General features: G+C 35.9%; 1 protein-coding gene across 1 annotated transcript in view; it reads left to right on the plus strand.

Moving 5' to 3' along the window:
• Nucleotides 1-7,487, plus strand: part of LOC121318262 (transcription initiation factor TFIID subunit 3-like) — a 56,880-nt gene extending 49,393 nt beyond the window's left edge. Inside the window, exons 5-7 of the mRNA XM_041254737.1 lie at nt 5,387-5,684; nt 6,283-6,389; nt 7,081-7,487. Of these exons, the coding sequence (XP_041110671.1) occupies nt 5,387-5,684; nt 6,283-6,389; nt 7,081-7,195 (520 nt within the window). The 3' untranslated portion in view covers nt 7,196-7,487. The remainder of the gene's footprint in view (nt 1-5,386; nt 5,685-6,282; nt 6,390-7,080) is intronic.
• The last annotated feature ends 11,895 nt before the right edge of the window (nt 7,488-19,382 follow it).

Raw genomic sequence — 19,382 nt, forward strand, 5'->3', positions numbered from 1 at the left:
CCCACAATTATTACACATTTTAAATCCCAAGCTGTTGAATGTAACTAATATACACATGGTTATTTTACAATGGTACATTGGTATCCTCCACAGGGGCACCAAGACCTGTCTCATATTTGATCTCTTATTGAGCTTATGTTCTATCAATTTATTTCACCATGTTGCATATTTGAGACACTAAGTAGTTTTATTGTTACTTGGAATATAAGTTGAGTTAATCAATGGGCAACTCAGTGATATTTAGTTTTAAAATGGATACTGCACTTGTAAAGAAAATAACTGAATCATTGTCCTACAACCACTCTGAGTTTAGCCATTAAGCTTGTGGGCAGTGCAGTGTTTGCACACAATAGCTGAGTAATGGGGTTATTAAACCACTGGTGTGGCCATAGTCACACCAGGCCTTCCTCTAACCTTTACTCAGTATGTGTGGTCAGGGGCAGGAAGGATTGACTCTTTAGTGACTTGTCAAGCAGTGGGTATCCATTACAGGCAAAGCAACTTGTGACCTGTTTTGTGCAGTCTCTATTCTGTGACAGAGAATCAGGGAAATGGAACCCCGCTGAATGCCCCTCCTACAGCACGTTTTCATGAATAGGGCCAGTGTTTGTGGCACTTAACTCACTGTGACCAAAATTGTCCAGTGCTGTAACATAAGCAGCAAGGTGCTATTATGAAGCACAGCTGTGGGAAGTGTCAGTTACTCCACTAGAGACTGGCCATTCAATAGGGAGTCCAGGAGAAGAAGTTTCAGATGGAGTGTAAACGGAAAAGATGGGTTAGTGGTGGTGCAGTCAGCACCCTAATTTCGTATTCGATTGTCATATAGACATTTACCAACGATAAATAATGCATTGACGTTTTATTTTTTTAAATAAAGAACAAACTTTTTATTTTTTAACAGAAGATCTAATAACTAAAAACACAGCTATGCATAATAGTTAAACAAAAAGGCACAACTTACATTCAAATTAGAACACTTCAGATTATAAAAAAAAAAAAAAGTAGTACAATGGACTTGAGTTTAACAACTGAAAAGAATATGCTTGTGTCTGCATTAGATGCCCCTTTAACATTGCTCCAATAATAAATACTGTATTTGTGATTATATATTTATGAACTATGATTATTCATTACTGTTAACATTTTATGTCCAAAAGCAAAACATTTGAATTAATCTCACGAATCCTGACTAATTTTAACTATCATACGAAATTTAGCTTCTTCTATAATATTGCCATATAATCCAAACACCACATGTTTTGAAGCAAAATAAGGTATATCAGTAGATTTAATAGATTTAAAAAAAATTAAAAAAAAAAAAAAAAAAAAAAAAAAAAGTGTTAATGTTTAAATCAAGAAAATGTTGAATACAATTGGAATACTTCTGATTTGGCTTGACAAGGTGAAAGTAGAGGCCTAAGTATGTATCCTAGCAACACACTAATCTACCCTACTAGCACTGAAAGAAGCACACTCTCATACACTGAAGGTTTTAATGCAAACCAGCAGCAAGAGACTTCAAACTGGGTTCTAATTTGATACCAATGTGTAATCAAAGCTTTGGAATTTTAAGGACAGGTGATCAATAATCAATGCATATTGTAGCATCTCAAAGCATTGTGGAAGGTAGCAGGAAGTGGTTTCATTGACCAGTGCCATGTTTATACAATGTCTTTGTTCCTCCCAGATGCCCTCACTTCCACCACTATTTCAGGAAGGAAGTATTCACTTTAATGTCGTTTGTAAAAGCTTTTATGTAGAGACCTTAAAGTGCTGTTTCATATACTATCGGCATGATTTAAGTATTGAGTAGATATTTTCAGTGGCTGCAGTTTCTCACATTGAAAAAAAAAATTGTTGTGAAATGTGTGATTTTCTGATATATACATGCATACATACATACAGTGCCTATAGAAAGTCTACAGCCCCTTTCAAAATTTTCACCTTTTTGTTGCGTTATTAGCCTGGAATTAGTGCATTATTATTATTTTTTTTATTATTTTACACATCCTACCCCACAACTTCTAAGTGAAAATTAATTTAAAAATAAAAACTGAAATAGCTTGGTTGGATAAGTGTCTGCCCCCCCCCCCACCGGTAGTGATTTCAAGATAAATTCAGCAGTTCCTGTAGGTTCCATCTGCTGGGTAGTACATTTCAAAGCAAAGACTCAACCATGAGCACCAAGGCACTTTCAAAAGAACTTCGGGACAAAGTTGTTGAAAGGCACAGATCAGGGGATGGGTATAAAAATTATCAAAGACCTTGAATATCTCTTGGAGCATGGTCAAGACGATTATTAAGAAGTGTAATGTGTATGGCACAACCAAGACTCGATCAGGCCATCCCTCCAAACTGGATGACTGAGCAAGAAGGAGACTGATCAGAGAGGCTACCAAGAGGCCAATGGCAACTTTGCACGAGCTACAGGCTTTTAAGACTGGTCAAAGTGTTCATGTGACAACAATATCCCAAGTACTCCACAAATCTGCCCTGTATGGTAGGGTGGCAAGAAGGAAGCCATTACTCAAGAAAGCCCACCTTGAATTCCGTTTTGAAGGATGCAAAAAAAACCAAAACCAAACCATGTGGCAAAAACTTTTGTGGTCTGACAACACTAAAATTAAACTTTTTGGCCTAAATGCAAAGCATTATGTTTGGCCCAAAACCAACACAGCGCATCACCCAAAGAACACCATCCCTACTGTGAAGTATGGTGGTGGCAGCATCATGTTATGGGGATGTTTCTCATCGGCAGGGACTGGGGCACTTGCCAGGATAGAAGTGAAAATGAATGGAGCAAAGTACAGAGAGGTCCTTGAGGAAAACCTGCTGCCCTCTGCAAGAAAAACCATGCTGCCCTCTGCAAGAAAGCTGTAACTGGGACAGAAGTTCACCTTTCAACAAGACAATGACCAAAAGTACACTGCCAAAGCTACAGTTGAGTGGCTAACGAACAAAAAGGTAAGTGTCCTTGAGTGGCCCAGTCAGAGTCCCGACCAAATCTAATCCAAAAATCCTCATTTAAATGCATGAAACTGAGGCACTGACACAACAAAATATGAAAAAAAGTTCAAGGGGGTGTAGACTTTCTATAGGCACTGGTGTGTATGTATGTATGTATGCGTGTGTGTGTGTGTGTGTGTATGTGTATATATATATATATATATATATATATATATATATATATATATATATATATATATATATATATATATATATATATATAAATTTTATACCTGTTTTAGAATTTACACTAAACTTTAGAATTTACACTAAATGTTTGTTTAATATATTAAGTGTAAGAGACAGATTTCTTATATTTTCATTTGCTAGTATTTGGTCATGAAGGGTGTCCTAACACGTTTCTCTTTTAAAATCCTGTACTGCTGAAAAAAAAATTGAGAGTGCATTTAGGTTTGTGCAGTGAAGTCCATTACAGGGGTTGTTTGAGGTTCAGTAAGTAGACCAGCCGACTTTATTCCAGAAGGTCATGGGTTGACATCCTGAACAGGATAGCCTTCCTGGACATGTTCTTATCTATCAAACCCAATTATTGTATGTGGCTGTTTTTTTTTTGACTGCTAGCATGGCAGACAATCCAGTCAACAAAGGTCAGGCATTTAAACTATTGTGACAAAATAGTCAGTTGGATGGTCTTGGCCAGAGTAAACCTATGTCAAAAACTAGATAATTCTGGAAAATATGATTATCATTATTTGCAGTGCTTCTGCTTTGCTTGACTCAACGGCTTAAGACTATCCATTTGTTTTCTTCTATTTTTTTTTTATTCCGGTAGGTGCTGTCTTTTAAATCAAACATTTTCATTGATTCTCTTTCAAGTAAAAAAATGTCTCGCCCCCGAGGGCACAAAGGGACTGTGCTCACAGATATCTGCGCCGTTTTTCCTTTCAAGACTGACCTGACAGGAGAGCCTGGTTTTAGAGAAGTACTTGTTGCTTATGATGGTATAATTTTTTGCAAATTGTTGTTTCTGACACTTAATTTATGCAATATTACATTAATGCTCTAATAGTTTTTCTGTTTACATGTATGTTGTGCACCACAGCCTATTTATTTTCCACAGTGGCCTTGTGCCTTGCGTGAAGCCAGCGACTTGAGTCTCTCCTTCCCAGGGATCAAGCAACATAAGTCGGCTGACTTTGTGCTCTCCCCCCATGCTGCATAACTCTGGCTGGAGTTAAATTAAATTCTCATTTTTTAATTAGAAGAAGTTTATTTTGTAAACTGTATTTGTTGTATTATTGTTTTCTGGGGAGAAATAATTTTCTCCTGTTGTATTTTTTTAGTTTTTTTTACAGAAATACATGCACAGCTGCTGGACTCAGCAGCACTGTGCTGAACCTAGATATGCGATTCAGTTGAGATTGCTTGCAGCCTCATCCACAGTATCTTGCTGCCGTTTTGGTGACTGCTTTTCCATCACCATTACGAAGGCTATTCATACCTCTAACAAGCAGGATTCCCTCAGTCTTATGTTGGCACAAACTGGTGGTTTTTACAGGTGGGCCTCCCTGTACATTGCTACCAATGTTAACTATCAAGGTCACCGACCTGACCTGGTACCCTATTGTACCATACTGACCCGGGACTGAGGTTACTGCACCGGTACCGTACTGGTGACACTCTTGTACTGACCTAATGCCACCGCACGGGTACTGAACCAACCCAGTGCTACAGTCACTGAACCAGTACCAAACTGACAAAGTACCGTCCCGGTTCCTACCCAGTATGGTACTAACTTTCCCCCTCCAGAGAAGCTCACTGCCCAATCCACCATGGGCATGGCAACTTCAGGGTGCATCTGCCAAGGACATTTGCAGTGCAGCAGTGTGGGCTACTCCCCATACTTTCACTAGGTTCTACAGACTAAATGTTGTGGATCCTCAAAACCCTGGCTTTGGAACTAGTGTTAAGGGCAGCTTCCAAGTCAACCCTTAAAGTACAGGCATAGAGTAACGCATAAGGCAGCCTTGTCTTAGCCTTGTAGAATTCTGGTTGTTTGGCAATCTTGCCCTTGCGACGGCTTAGGTATACTGACCCATTCAGTAATGGTTATGTTTCATACTTGAATACGAATCATAACCCTGGTTCCCTGAAATTTAGAAATGTAACCATTAACCTTCAAGGTTACTTCATTCATGATTGCAGCAGGCTTGAAGGAAAAATGGCGCTGATATCTGTGCACGCAGTCCCTTTATGCCCTTAGGAATCAGCCATGACTGAGTCACAGGTTTGGTGAGCAGCTTTCATATATCATTCAGGTTTCTGGGTCTTTAGGAGGTAAATACCCATTCGGTAATGGTTTCATTTCTATTTCAGGGAACCAGGGTTATAATAACCTATTTCTTTTTTCTCCTAGTGTCATCAGCAAAGTGGTTTCTACCCCAGAGGTTAAGACCCCAGTTTCTAAGACTCCAGTCCCTAAGACCCCTGTTACTGTCAGTCGTCCCAAGACTCCGCCACCACCCCCACCCCCTGTCCCGATTCCAGTTCACACAGCTATCCCTCCTGCTCCGGCCCTTCAGCCACCACCACCACCACCCCCAGCAGCTGCATCCCCAGCTGCAGTGCCACCTTCCTTACCTGCAGTGCCAGCAGCAGGCTCCTCCAAAACACCTGTCAGGAGTGTGGTGACAGAAACAGTCAGTACCTACGTGGTGAGTATCGCATCTACAGTGACCTTGCATGTCTGTTTATTTTCTTTAGAATGTTCACACATTGGTGAAAGCCATAGAACATACCTCATTTCTAAGTGGGTTCCAAATGTAAAGACTCTAAATCTGTTTGTGAGAACATTTTGTAGTTTGATTCTATATCATGAAAGTGATATTTAGGGATTGTTACTTGGGGGAAAAAAAAGAAATGGAAGAAAAACAGGATTAAGATTAATGTCCTCTACAGATGTCATGTAGTGCATATACTGCAAATATTTTCTGAATCATTTTTTAAGCTTAACAAAATACAGGACTGTGTCTGTGGCATAAAAGCCAGTAAATTATATTATATGGTTACATACTGTGTATCTACTTCAGTTTCCTACCCATAGATTTCTTGAAGTATTGTATAATTTAAACAGTAGTTTACCATACAGCTGTTTTAGATTTGCATTAGTTTGTGGTGTTGTTTTTCCCTGTTGTGCCTGTATTGTATTTTCAGTAGCAGATTTTCCATATAATTGTTCTGTTTATGGTTTACTTATTTACTTACTTGCCAACATAATCCAAGCTAAAAAAAAATCATATTCTCCAATGCAAGATCCGGGATGAATGGGGTAATCAGATCTGGATCTGCCCTGGCTGCAACAAGGCTGATGACGGTAGCCCAATGATTGGCTGTGATGGCTGCGATGACTGGTATCACTGGTATGAGTTCTCATTCTTTTTCCTGACATTATGGTGGCAATAACAAGCCAGTTAGTCTGTTTAAAAATCCTAATACAAGGTAATTAAATTTGACTCGGAATGCTTAATTAAACAAGACCTTTTCAATATGAAGACTTTGACAAGTTTACACATTCCAGAAACTACAGTAATTAATTTGTAATGAAGAGCTATAACACAAACCCAGGTTTCTTACTGAAAATACAGAGGTAATAAATTAATGAGCTGCAATAAATTCAAAAGAATGAGCTATAATAGTGTCACGCGCTGTTTTAAAAGTAATTTTATTCACAGTAAAACAAGTTTAAAAGGCATTGCATATCAAAAGGACACTCAGTACGGCATCTCCAGCCCTGCCCCACCCCTTGTTCGCTGTATTTGTCACATGAATTCATAGACGTGCATACTAACAAATCATCTCCTGATCACTCGATATATCACCACACTCCTCAATAATGCTATCCAAGTCATTATTTTATTATTATAACATCTCAAAAAGCTTGGCAAGCGTCTGTGATTTTCTTTGAGTGCTGGGTGCGGAAGCAGCTATCTTGTGTGTTTATGGATATAAATCTATTTATCAAAATAATGTTCTTACTTGTCAGCCCTTTCTCATAAGTTACTACTTTTTTGTTTTGTATATTTTAACCGAGATAACTTTTATTCTCTTCAGGCCTTGTGTTTCGATCACAGCAGCTCCCCCAGAAGAAGTTCAATGGTATTGTCCTAAATGTGCCAACAAGAAAAAAGACAAAAAACACAAGAAGAGGAAGCACAAAGCACATTGAATTGTTTTTAAAGAAATGTGTTTATAAGAGCCACTTCATCCCCTATCAAACTTTTCTCTGAACTGCAAAGATCTTTGTATAAAATGCAAAGTGTTTTCACATTTGACTTGGACTTTGTATTCCATAGAGCACTGCAGAGCATTGAAGGGTAGCAGCTCTGTGAAGACACTGAATTGTCCTGGATTAATACTTACTCTACATGAAAATAGCACACACAATAAGTTTGTTTTTTTATTGTTGCTGTGTGTGGGTTTTTTTTTTTTTTAGCAGGATCTGTCTACTGAGCATCAAAAGAAACGTATCACTTATACTTCGATAAAATTCATTAGATGTGATCAAAAAATGACAAACTCTGTTTTAGAGCAGGTACAGTGACTTTTTATTGTGCTGACTTAACAATTGACATCAGGAAGATGCTGCAAAATGATCTGTCGATCTTGGGCAGGTGTTGTGACTCTTGGTCTCCCAGTTCGTGGCGCGTCATTGACAGTGTGTGTCTGGTTATACCGTCTTGCCATGTTTGAAATTGCTGGCTGTGAACACCCAAGACGGCGAGCCGTAGTCAAGCCCTAGTCCAGCGTTCAACATGCCGATTGCACGAAGGCGCTGCCCTCTTGACAGACGTGGCATATTGTTTTTTATTTCTGTGATTTTCTTTATTGCTTTTATTCAAGCTTGCAATTCAACAGCTGAAATCACTCCATACCAGTGTCCAATCAACTGTCTCACTAATTAGGTGATTAAGTGCATATGATTGTCAGTCACTCAAGCGTGTCATGGTCAAGGATGAATGATCGAGTGATTAAAAAGAAACCAAAAACATTTTGTCAATGTCCATCATTTATGTACCTTTTTTTTTTTCCCCAAAATAAATGTGTTATAATAGTGATTAGTTTATTTTGATGCTTTGTGTGTGTGTGTGTGTGTGTGTGTCTATATATCTGTCTATCTATCTATACGACACACTAATACAACATAGGGTATAGAATGGACTGTTACTGACATGCTGTTCAATAGACCCATTAAGTTTAATTACACTCATCTACAGTGTATTAAGTCACTTATTGGCTTTGTAAGACACGAAAAGAAATAAACCGCCATTCAGTAGTTTGGCTTTTGCAGATATATAAATGTGTTCCATGCAGATTTTGCAGTTCTAGCTTCATTCTGTGCTTTTATAAGCAGTCTGCACATATGTGGCTATGGTAGTTTTCTCGAGTGAAGTTGTGAATCCGAGGGGACATTTTTCACTAGCTTTTGTGAAAGTGCTGTGTGTAATGGTTTTCCAATTGCATTAAAAGTGGTCCCATTAGTTGTAAAACTTAATACATTTTCTAAAGCTGAGGACCTCCTTGATAAAATCGTGTAAAATTTGGTCAACTCAGCGACTAGATACCCCTGGGCCCCCCCCCCCCCCCTGACTTTCCGTTTTTCCTAAAAAGGATATTCTGGACCCTTTTTGAATTATATATATATTATATATATATATATATATATATATATATATATATATATATATATATATATATATATATATATATATATATATATATATATATATATATATATATATATATATATATATATATATATATATATATATATATATATATATGTGTGTGTGTGTGTGTGTATGTACTTTTTTATTAGTGAAACTTCAGATGATTTTGTGTAATTGTATATTTTTTTTTTTAAATGAAAGTTTCTACTGTTTATTTTTTGCTATATGGATTCTCCTTATTGTAGTTATGCTTGTAATGTATTTTATTTGCTTGACTTTTCCTATTAAAGATGTAATGCCCCTCCAATAAAAATCCATACACTGCATGTAAATGTCAAATTTCTAAAGACAAAAGGTTTGTTTTTCCTAGTTTACTTTATTTGTTTTAGTCTTTAATAGCTATGCCCTCTGAGACCTTGTGTTGCAAATATGCAACATTTTGAAAAAAATGTTGTCACATGACCTGTACAATGAGTAGCTCAACACAACATATTCTGTCTCCTGAGATCCATTGTTGTTTGTGTGCAACATTTGAGTGCTGGCATTTTATGGACAGAAGTAGAACTATCTTGATTCAAAACAACATGGCTGCACCCTTGTGAAAAGTTTTGTCTCCCTGTGAGTTTGAACTTCTCTATTTCAGGTAAGTGAAGTATAAAAAGAAAATAATAAAAAATAAATAAATAAAAATCTGTATAGACAACGATTAGGCACACCTAATGATCTTTGCTAAAAAAATAAAAATAAAATAAAAACATTTTCTGTCATTTTTAGTCTGAGCTTCAAAACGGCTCAAGTGACCTAGTCATAGTGTTTCAACTTTTGCTGTCAGTGTCTTGTTCACGAATATGGGGTAACATTATAAATGTTAAATTATTAAAATGACTACTTTGTCATACAGTTGTCATTTTATTTTGATTAGTGTAGTTTCAGGGATGCTGAATGAAAAGACCTTGGTTTTAATTTTTCAGTCATGTTGCATATTAATAACATTGCCACAAAGTGGGCCAAAATACTCAGATTCCAAAAATTCACAATTTCCAACCCGAGGTTTTTTACTATTTTAAAACCTTTTTTTTTTCTAATTTCGATTAATGCTTGGGTCTCGCAGAGTTAATAGCAATGTGTGCATTGCCACTTTTTTCAAAATGATTATCAGTTATGTCATCAATAGATGCAATAGCATTTGATTTGGTGTTCTGCACAGTTAAGATCTGAAATCTGGCATTGCTTTGTTAGAGGGGGTGGATATTCTTTAAAATATGTTTTGCTGTTTATGAAACAACCCTTTTGTTGTTTTTTTTTTTTTTTAAAACAACAAACATTAGAAAAGAATATCAAAACATTTTAATTGTTGTAATCTGTCAAGTACATCAGTTTTGCATGGTAATTGGCCTTGTGACCTCAAGAAAGGAGCCAACTAGTGGAAACAATGTCGTTCACTAAAACAAATTTTTGATAGTGTGTCTCATTTTTGTTTCTTAAATAACAATTAAACATTGAGAGGACATAGTTAATGAATACATTAAAAAAAAAAGTTAAAGTTTCTTTGCTATGTTTTTGCCTAGCTAAAAAATCTAGCTGCACATGCTAGACATTTTAGTTTGTTGACGGATGTAGCTGATCTCTCAGGCATTGAGAAAATAAGTGGTTTAGCAGTCAAGTAGAATAATTGCACCGCATGGATCCTTAAAAAGGCAACAATATAGTTACCTGTTATTAAATCAATCTAAAAATATGTCTGTTCAAAAGACAGTATTTAAAAAAAAGATATACGTTATATTTAAAACCACCCTGCATACGTTTTGCTATGACATTTCTGTTACTTGTGTATATAAATAGCCATTTGTTTTCCTCATCAATTATTTACTAACACATACTTTCATTATCTTTGTCATCAGTTGTATTTCTGTTGTCTTTTTTAATGACAATAAGAAGAATCCGTTCCTCTAAAGATAATTGGATTATTCTTTTAAAAATAAAAAATGAAAAAGAAGCAGTCCGTTGAAATTGGTCATTTTCAGACACCTGCCTTTTTAGTGTACACAAAAAAGTCAAACTAAGCAAATGTGAAAGTAAAGTTGCAGGTAACACATAATGTGTAATCTAAGGTGGCCAGTTATTTTTATTTTGTTTTATGCTATTACTATATTAAATACTTTCTTTAAATGTTCTGCTTTTATTATTACAATTATGAGAAAGAATGTGGTTAAAATTAATCCTAAAGCTAACCCAGTACACTATATCAGTGGTGGCTGCACGTTCTACTACAAATATTGTATTTAATGGAATACAATATGTACTTGGTATTTAACAGTGAAATAAACACGCTTTGAAATGTATTACACAATATAGAGAATAGTTCTATGTATTTTAGGTGATCTAAAATCTAAAGCTTACTACACCTGGATTGGGCAACACGATAATGGAAAGTGCAACCAAAATGGTAAAATGTATTAACTTTCCAAAGACAGTTCATATAAAGAAGTTTAAAACATCCTGTTTTAGAGACTGCAACAACTGAAAGAGTTGAAAAATGGAGACTTGTCTCATAGTCAGAGTGGTTGGCGGTTGACTCTGAAAAGCAATAACAATAAACCTGAAATGCATATAAGTTTGGCTTTGTATTTCTCCAAATGCTGTGCAGCATATCTGGGAGCACCTTAATAGATGTGTATGAAAGAAACTAGAGAAATGAGCAGGCATATACTGTCCCGATACAAATTCTGATTCATGCCTTAGTGCATTAAGTTTTATGCCTTTTTATTAGTGTTCATTGTCTGCAGAAGAGTCTGGAATCTTTGTTTTTCTTTTGATAGTTCTTGTTTTCAAATGCTAGCAGAGGGCTGTTTTTAAAAATGTCTGTTTCAGATTAATGTAAGCATTTTGTGTTTTCCTGGATGCAGTTTATATAATGTCTATTTTATTTTTGTCATTGTACGTGTGACCTTCTGTTTAACATACCAGGGTCCAGTCCTAAAGCTGATGGTCCAGTTGCTAAAACTGTATTTTGTTAGTGACAACAAATGTAGTGTTGCCTGTCTGAATTTCCTTGTTGAAATACATTAAGAACTACAATGGCAGAAGTACTCTTGACAAATTACAACAACAGCTAGAGCGTCCTCCTGGATCCATTCAGGAAACAAATCTAGATGTTGAAAAATGGCACTTAACCCCACCATGAGAAATTGTAACTATTACCAAAGCTTAGGATTTTAAAATGTTTGTTTGCTCTATAACTTCCTGTGGTATGACATAGACAGATGATATACTGCTATTAATTGTGCCTGATGTTTAGTACTTGTGTATTTTAATTTCTTTATTGAGTAGACCAAGGACCTACCCCAGTGGTACAGTGAGCTCAACAAAGTTCTTAGCCTGTATTTTCCAATTTTATAAAGCCCCAACATTGCTTTCAGTGTGTACCTTCATTAGATCACAGACCCTGTTGGCTTGTTTCACAGACTACTTTTTTTTTTAAGGTAGTCCAAGATGAATGCTAATAAGGTTCTTGTGAATCCAGTCGTTTAGTATCAAAGCCTCTCGTCTTTCTTGAGCTACTTCCTAGCCCACTGTCTCATTCCCACCTTCCTTGACAAAACTGGATACTTGGTTATCTGTCCTTTTGATTCTCCAGAAGCTCCACAAGTTTTCTCAGCACATTGTCATGGCAAAGGTTTGTCTGCAACCAACCACGAAGTGGTGAAAGTTGAGTGATGATGCACTGCAGATGCCACAGCAAGGATTCTCCACGCATCATGGGTTAAGGTTTATTGGTGATGGGAATACAAAGTTAAAAAAAAAAATGAAAGAAAGTAACACCTAATTAAACTTTCAAGTTTTCTGTACACTTTTATGGTGCTGCAATGAATTTGAATGTATTGATACCCGCCATGGGTATCAATACAAAAAATTAAAGTTTTCTTTTCTCTGTTGACCAGATGCCAATGTGTCCTATAGTGCTTATACAGCTTGCAAGATGTGGTGGAAACCATTATGCTTTACTTGTTTTATTGGAAGACCTTGAGGGTGTGATGTGTATTGTAATGCCTAAATGCTAGCAAGAGAACCTGTGAGCCAAAGTATGATTGAGTAGGATTATATACGGTTCTGTTACATGGCTCTGATCTCTGGATCTTGATATATGTTACAAATTTGAGGTAAGTAGCTGATGTAATTCCTTTGTGAAGGCTAAAATTGTGGGTTTGCTAAATCTAAAGTGCAATCCTGCCCTCAAATGAAAGAGCAAACTAGACATGCATCATAATGCTATATGCACACATCTTGCATATAACGGTTAAATTATTATTATTTATTTGAAATTAATTTCAAGAATACCCAGAATAGTTGTGTTTATTTTCCCATGTTTATTGTGATGTTGGTTAAAAAAAAGTATAATAAACTAGTCAGAGTAACCATGTGTGATCTTTCATTACATATTACATCTTTAGATGTAATAGTCTTGTAAATCTTAATACTACCATCCCCAATAGCTCGTTGCGATGTAGAATAAAAAGATATAATATACCTAAACCGCGGTACACGGTAAAACCAGTATACCGACCCATCCAGGTGGGCGTAGGTCGGCATTATTGTACGCAGACGATACTGTGTCCACAATCCAGTGGGGCATTCGCTGCTTCGAGAGGGCTTCACCCAGGGTTCTTTCACCATAGCAAATGAAGAACTAGTCAGACTGACGCAGCGCTTTCATCCTATACACATAATCTCTGAATGCCCTCACTAGACAGAGGGAATTCAGTTTCATATCCTCCTCCGATCAAGGGGAGGTGGGTGGAAAGCCTTTAGTTCCACTGATTGGTTCAAGTAGAAAGCCGTAATCACCTTAGGTAGGAATGCAAGGTTCGTGCTCAACGATAGCCCATTTCCATTATCCCAAGCATGCATACAGGAACTGTGCACAGACAGAGCCTGTTGCTCACTGACCCGTGAGGCTCAAACAGAGAATTAGTGAGAGTCTCCAATACCACGTCCAGACTCTCCTCGGGGGAGGACGTACTTACGAGAGGGACGCAGTCACCGAGCACCCTTTATAAAACGGGTTACCAGAATATGGGCGCCTGGGGATACTGAGTCTATGTGGACGTGGTATGCAGATATAGCTGCCAGGTACATTTTCAGCATAGAGGAGGAGCTGCCCAGGCTGGACACATCTGTCATCACGGATGTAGACAGTATATATATATATATATATATATATAGTATATATATATATATATCTATATATATATATATATATATATAAAACTAACTACCATGTCATGAACATGCATCAAAGCGGCCATTCAGATATCTAGCGAAACAAATGTATCTCGCTGATATTTTATCTACTTGTTAACAAACCACTATCGGGTTGTACTAAACATCATCATTTACTACACAGCACCCTTTATCAAGGAAGATATATGGATGGTCTCTCATTTGGGACAAGGATTATATAGATACCTGTAACGAACACAAGGTAATATTTTCGCGTTCGGTACAGAAATTGTGAGATGTATCTGAACACTAAAATTGCTAAAAAAAACAAACAAATCACATGATATATGGTTACTGTTGAATCAATAAAATGCAAGTTACCATAATACATTTGCATTAAACAAAGTGCCTTTGTTGACAAATTATTTTGAATTTATTCTGACAAGTAACTTGATATTGGCTGACACAATGTAAGCTGCAAATATACAGCTGCAACAGTGACCTGTTTACAAGTTCCACTTGTTTACTTTTTATAGTTTTTGTAGACACATTTGCTATCCTTATTCTGAAACTGTATCTTTTGGTTATACGGACTGTATAAACTTCACAACGACTATGAATGCGAGTCCTGTTGGGTCATGCAGAACAGCAAGTACAACTTTGGAAACAATTGCACGTATGACTTCACCAAGAACAAAGAAGCCAGCAACTAGAGTTTTGCTAATTTGTGTATTGATTTAGTTGATTGTTCGTTTGCTTATTTACAATAAATGTTTGTGGAATATGTGCTACATGTAGTCCAGAACCTGCTGATTTGATCGATTAACGTTTAACTCTACTAAAAGGGGCTCATTAGCTAATCAGCTATTGGTGGACTAACTACAATAGTCTATGAATGTGAATGGAGTAACATTCAATTGCTATAATACCACGCAGTATAACAGTTGTTGTTTGTGGTATTTGGACATTGCAAGTTACAGAAGAGTTCTATTTTTGATAAATTACTTTTTGACTTCATGTACTGAAAATCCTCTCTTCTTCTTCAAAAAAAGGTAAACTTTTTTTTTTTTTTAAATACTGGGTTACATTCTTAAAATATTTTAATTGTTTATACAACGCATGTGCGAACACTGCTTGCCTCAAAATTAAAGTTACTAAAATAACTAGTTCGTATGAAAAATTTCTGTCTTCCCATTTTTCAGTGTATCAAAGCGATGTTGTTTCATTTGAAATGCTATTATGTCACACACATTTGTTTGGCTAGGTTAGGGTTAGATTGCTTGATTGATAACTATACTGTGAAAGACTGAGAAGCCTGGTTTCGAAATTGAAGTGTCCTATTTATAAAAATAAATAGCACTCTTTCAAGGGCAATTAGTAAGGATGTATAATTGGCACCTGGTAAAATTACATCAGAAATCAATTCAAAACGTGTTTTCCTCTCCATGCGCAAAACAATTACACTATATCCAAGGGGTGACTGCGTAATCAATCAAACCTGGAGGAAAAGTGTTTTTTAATTGAATTAGCAAATAAGCAGTTTCAAACCTTTCCTAGTAAAATGTTGAATAACCGAAATTATGTAACCAAAGACGTATCCGCATTACCGGTTTTGACAATGTCAATCACTGTGTCCCGCCTCTTTCTCGTTTTTTGGACAATCTTCGTTATTTTTATACCTAAATTAAATACCCATGCAAGTACTGCTGTTTTGGTGTCGCATTGTAACTGGAAAGCAAATAGCTCTGCAGTATGGACTGCAATAAATGGAAAGCACCCATATCAACTAAAGGGTGCATCAAAGAAAATAGCAGCGCTTTAGATCCGTGAATAATGGTAAATATACACAATCATGGTATCATTGACTCACTGTATAAATATAACATTTCCGTCTCTCTCTCTCTCTCTCTCTCTCTCTCTCTCTCTCTCTCTCTCTCTCTCTCTCTCTCTCTCTCTCTCTCTATATATATATATATATATACTATAGCTGATATATATATCTATATATATTATATAGATAGATAAATTAAAAGATATAGAACCAAATCGAATTGCATATTATATAATTTCTTGTCAGGTTGCACCTGTTCAGAGTATATATTTTAAATACCCAATTCCACAGTCAGACTTTTTTTTTTTTTTTAAACATAAAATAATGGGCTATTATTCATTCACGTTTCAGATTCTTCTATAAGTGCTAACGAGTATGTATGGTTTGTGTAGTCTGTTTGAACGGTATGTCCACGCATTTATTGCTTTAACAAAAGTAAAACACATTAAAGGGCATTAGTTAAGTCCAGTAACGCGTTCTATGCTTGTTTCTTCCCAACGACGTCATAAGATGCTGATGTGCATGGGTAAAATGTTAAGAAATATTGTATTGGAAATAAATCCACGTATTCTAGTTCTATGCAAAGGAATACAAAAAAGTGTCATAAATGTGTGCTGTGTTGTGGATGACTTTGTGTCGACCTCTGTTGAAAATGGGCTATGCATGCGGAATAATGGTCTCCTTGCAGACATGGCAATGGCTTAGTGCTATCACCGTCTCCTTAGCAACCATCAGAGTCCCCATCTAGCTGAGAGAAATGAGTTATGAAAAGGCTGGAGTGAAGAAAGGATTAAAACATGATCCCAGGGACAGCATGTCAATCAGAAAACAGCTAGGAAAATCTTAAAAAAAGAAGAAATTGTATTCTGAAACGCAAGCATACATTTGGCTACCGCAGTATATATTAAGAAAGGTGCTTTAACACATCATACAGATTTTGACTTCATAAGCAAATCCAGGGGTCATAATGGAATAGCTATTTATTTTCAGCAGTCAGTTTTGCATTCTGTCCATGTATATTTGGAATAAAATGATGTTAAATGTTGGTAAGTGTGGTTCTAATGCCGTTTAAATTGGATTTCTCTAACAATGTTATCATTTGGTCATTGTTTGTGCAAATCAATACCTCAAATTTCATGACAAATTGTTTTAAAAACAATTGACGCGAAATAAGTAAATATACATATAATGCTATTGTAAGTTATTATTTGTGATACGTTTCTGAATATCAACGTTCGTCTTTTCACGTTGTCTAGCTATTTCACCCTTAAGATGTCAATTATGTGCACTGTGATTTCTGTAAGCGAAAACAGGCCTTAGAAATCCCCAGAAGAGCTTCCAGTTCAATGCAGCCCGCTGTAGCCCATGGATCACATATTTAAGGGATCACTAAAGCTGTCAGTGTGGGTTGCATTAAATGGACCCCACTTGCAGCATCACTCAGTTATGGTGTAATAACGATAACTGAAATACAAAGTAGGATTCAGTTACTCTTTTCAATTACAGGACTGTGTAAGTATTTAACACACATCCCTTAACACCCTGGAAGGCTGGTGAAGCTCAAGGTAGAATACAAACAGAAAGAGTTAACCAAATCGGCTTGACCCCTATGCTATTTGATATTTGCCTCTTTGACACTCATTTAGGAGCTCGCAGCAGTAAAGCAGAACACGAACAAGCCCGGCCTGAAACCAAAGCCCTGTGAAAGGAGACGATCAGGAAAACCTGATAGCTGGAAAGTTGCACTCTCTAAAGTCTTTTTGGACATTATAGCCCAGCTCAGTAGTGCTTGGAGCGCCAGAACGTCGCCAGGCAGGGTGTAAACGTTAAATGTTAGCTATTTGTTCCCGAAATTGCAGTGAAAATCGGGTCTTTCTTTTTTCTTTCTTTCGTCCACTCCAGATCTCAGTCATTCACTAAGCAGCTTAAAGACCCCTCTTATAATACTGTAATGAATTCTCAAATGAAATAAATGAATAACATTCGGGAGGGGAAAAAAACGATTTGTAATAAAGGTTGGAGAAAACAAACAAACACGATATATAAAAAAAAAAAAACAGCTATTAAAAAAGAAAGAAATATGAATTTTCTTGAAATTACACTGCGTTTAAATGTGGACAGGGTAAGTCCACTTGAAATTGACAGTGTTCTTATTAGTATGTATGTATATATGTATGTATGTATGTATGCATGCATGCAATGTGTTAAAATGAACATAGTAAAATTCTAAATAGTCAGATATTTAAAATGAAACTTATTTTCTTAAGTTAACCCTTTGTCAAAGCCATGAAAGCCAAGGTGAGCGAGGAGTAAGGTGAAGAAGGGGGAATGCAATCCTTCAACGTCAAACTCCAGGAAATTACATCAACTTTTTATTCGGTTCATTATTATCCAGTTTGGAAAAAAAAAAAAAAAAAAAAAAAATCTTTGAATCTGAATTACAGCGTACGCCCTACTCGGAATTATTACCATAGCACTTTGATCCTTGAACCAAAATACAGTTATGGGATTTGTAGTCTAATACCAAGGAAACCTTGTAGCCGCCATTATAAGAAATGTGTTTCCACGAAAGTGTTTTGTGTTCTAAATACATTCATACCAAGTCAAAATTGTTTCCTGCCACAAGAGCTGCCCTATTACAACACCTGTGCATGGTTATTTATATGGTTAGAAAATAAAACCCTGAAACAAACATATCATGTGTGAAATTATAATACGTAACACTTATATAATTCTCATAACATTTATAGTTTGTTGTTTTTTTTTTTTTTTTTTTTTTTTAATTACTCATATTTCAATAAATAGATACAATCTGGAATGCACTGCCAGGACATTGGAAAATGACAGATCACACAGGAGACGTCCTAAGAAATAATAAAAAAAAAGTAAATGTAATGAGAATATAAATTAAAGACAAAGATGCACATCAGCTAATTAAAGCTGCAAATATAATGTACATTTATCACGGCAGAGATGAGAGCGAGCCAAGTTAAACGTGCAGATAATTTTGAAACACCGGGTGCCAGTGCATAGAAAATGCTCCAAGTGTGTTCAAGTGGCAAGTCACACGTTAGGACGACTCACTTGAATATTGATCTGAATTATTATTATTATTATTATTATTATTATTATTATTATTATTATTATTATTATTATTATTATTATTATTATTATTATCCTTTCCCCTCGATGTATCATTATTGTTTTAGGATTCAACGTGTATGATTAGATCGAATGAATCAAAACAATGTGGAGTTATTTGCTCAAATTAACTCATCCTTTTTTTTTGTGAAGTTAGCCTACATTGCATTTCATTTTAAACTGTGCATAAAGCACATTTTACATTATTGTATTTAATACAGATGTAGTTGTCAGATAGTCGGTTTAATACATTGCGTGGGTAGGATATAAATGTGGTTCTGGCATCCTGTTAACCACCATCATCATTTACCAAGGTTTCAAAATCAGTAAATGTGTTTTTTGTGAGCTAACTAAAATCCTGGAAATTATTTAACACGTAATAATAATATATTTCAATTTATTTTTTTAACAAAAAAAAAAAAAAAACAAATGCCCTATACGTGGATATCCACGTTGCAATAAGGTGTTACAAGATCTAGAACTATATAACTATA

Source organism: Polyodon spathula, chromosome 7, assembly GCF_017654505.1.
Source record: "Polyodon spathula isolate WHYD16114869_AA chromosome 7, ASM1765450v1, whole genome shotgun sequence".
NCBI lineage: Eukaryota > Metazoa > Chordata > Actinopteri > Acipenseriformes > Polyodontidae > Polyodon > Polyodon spathula.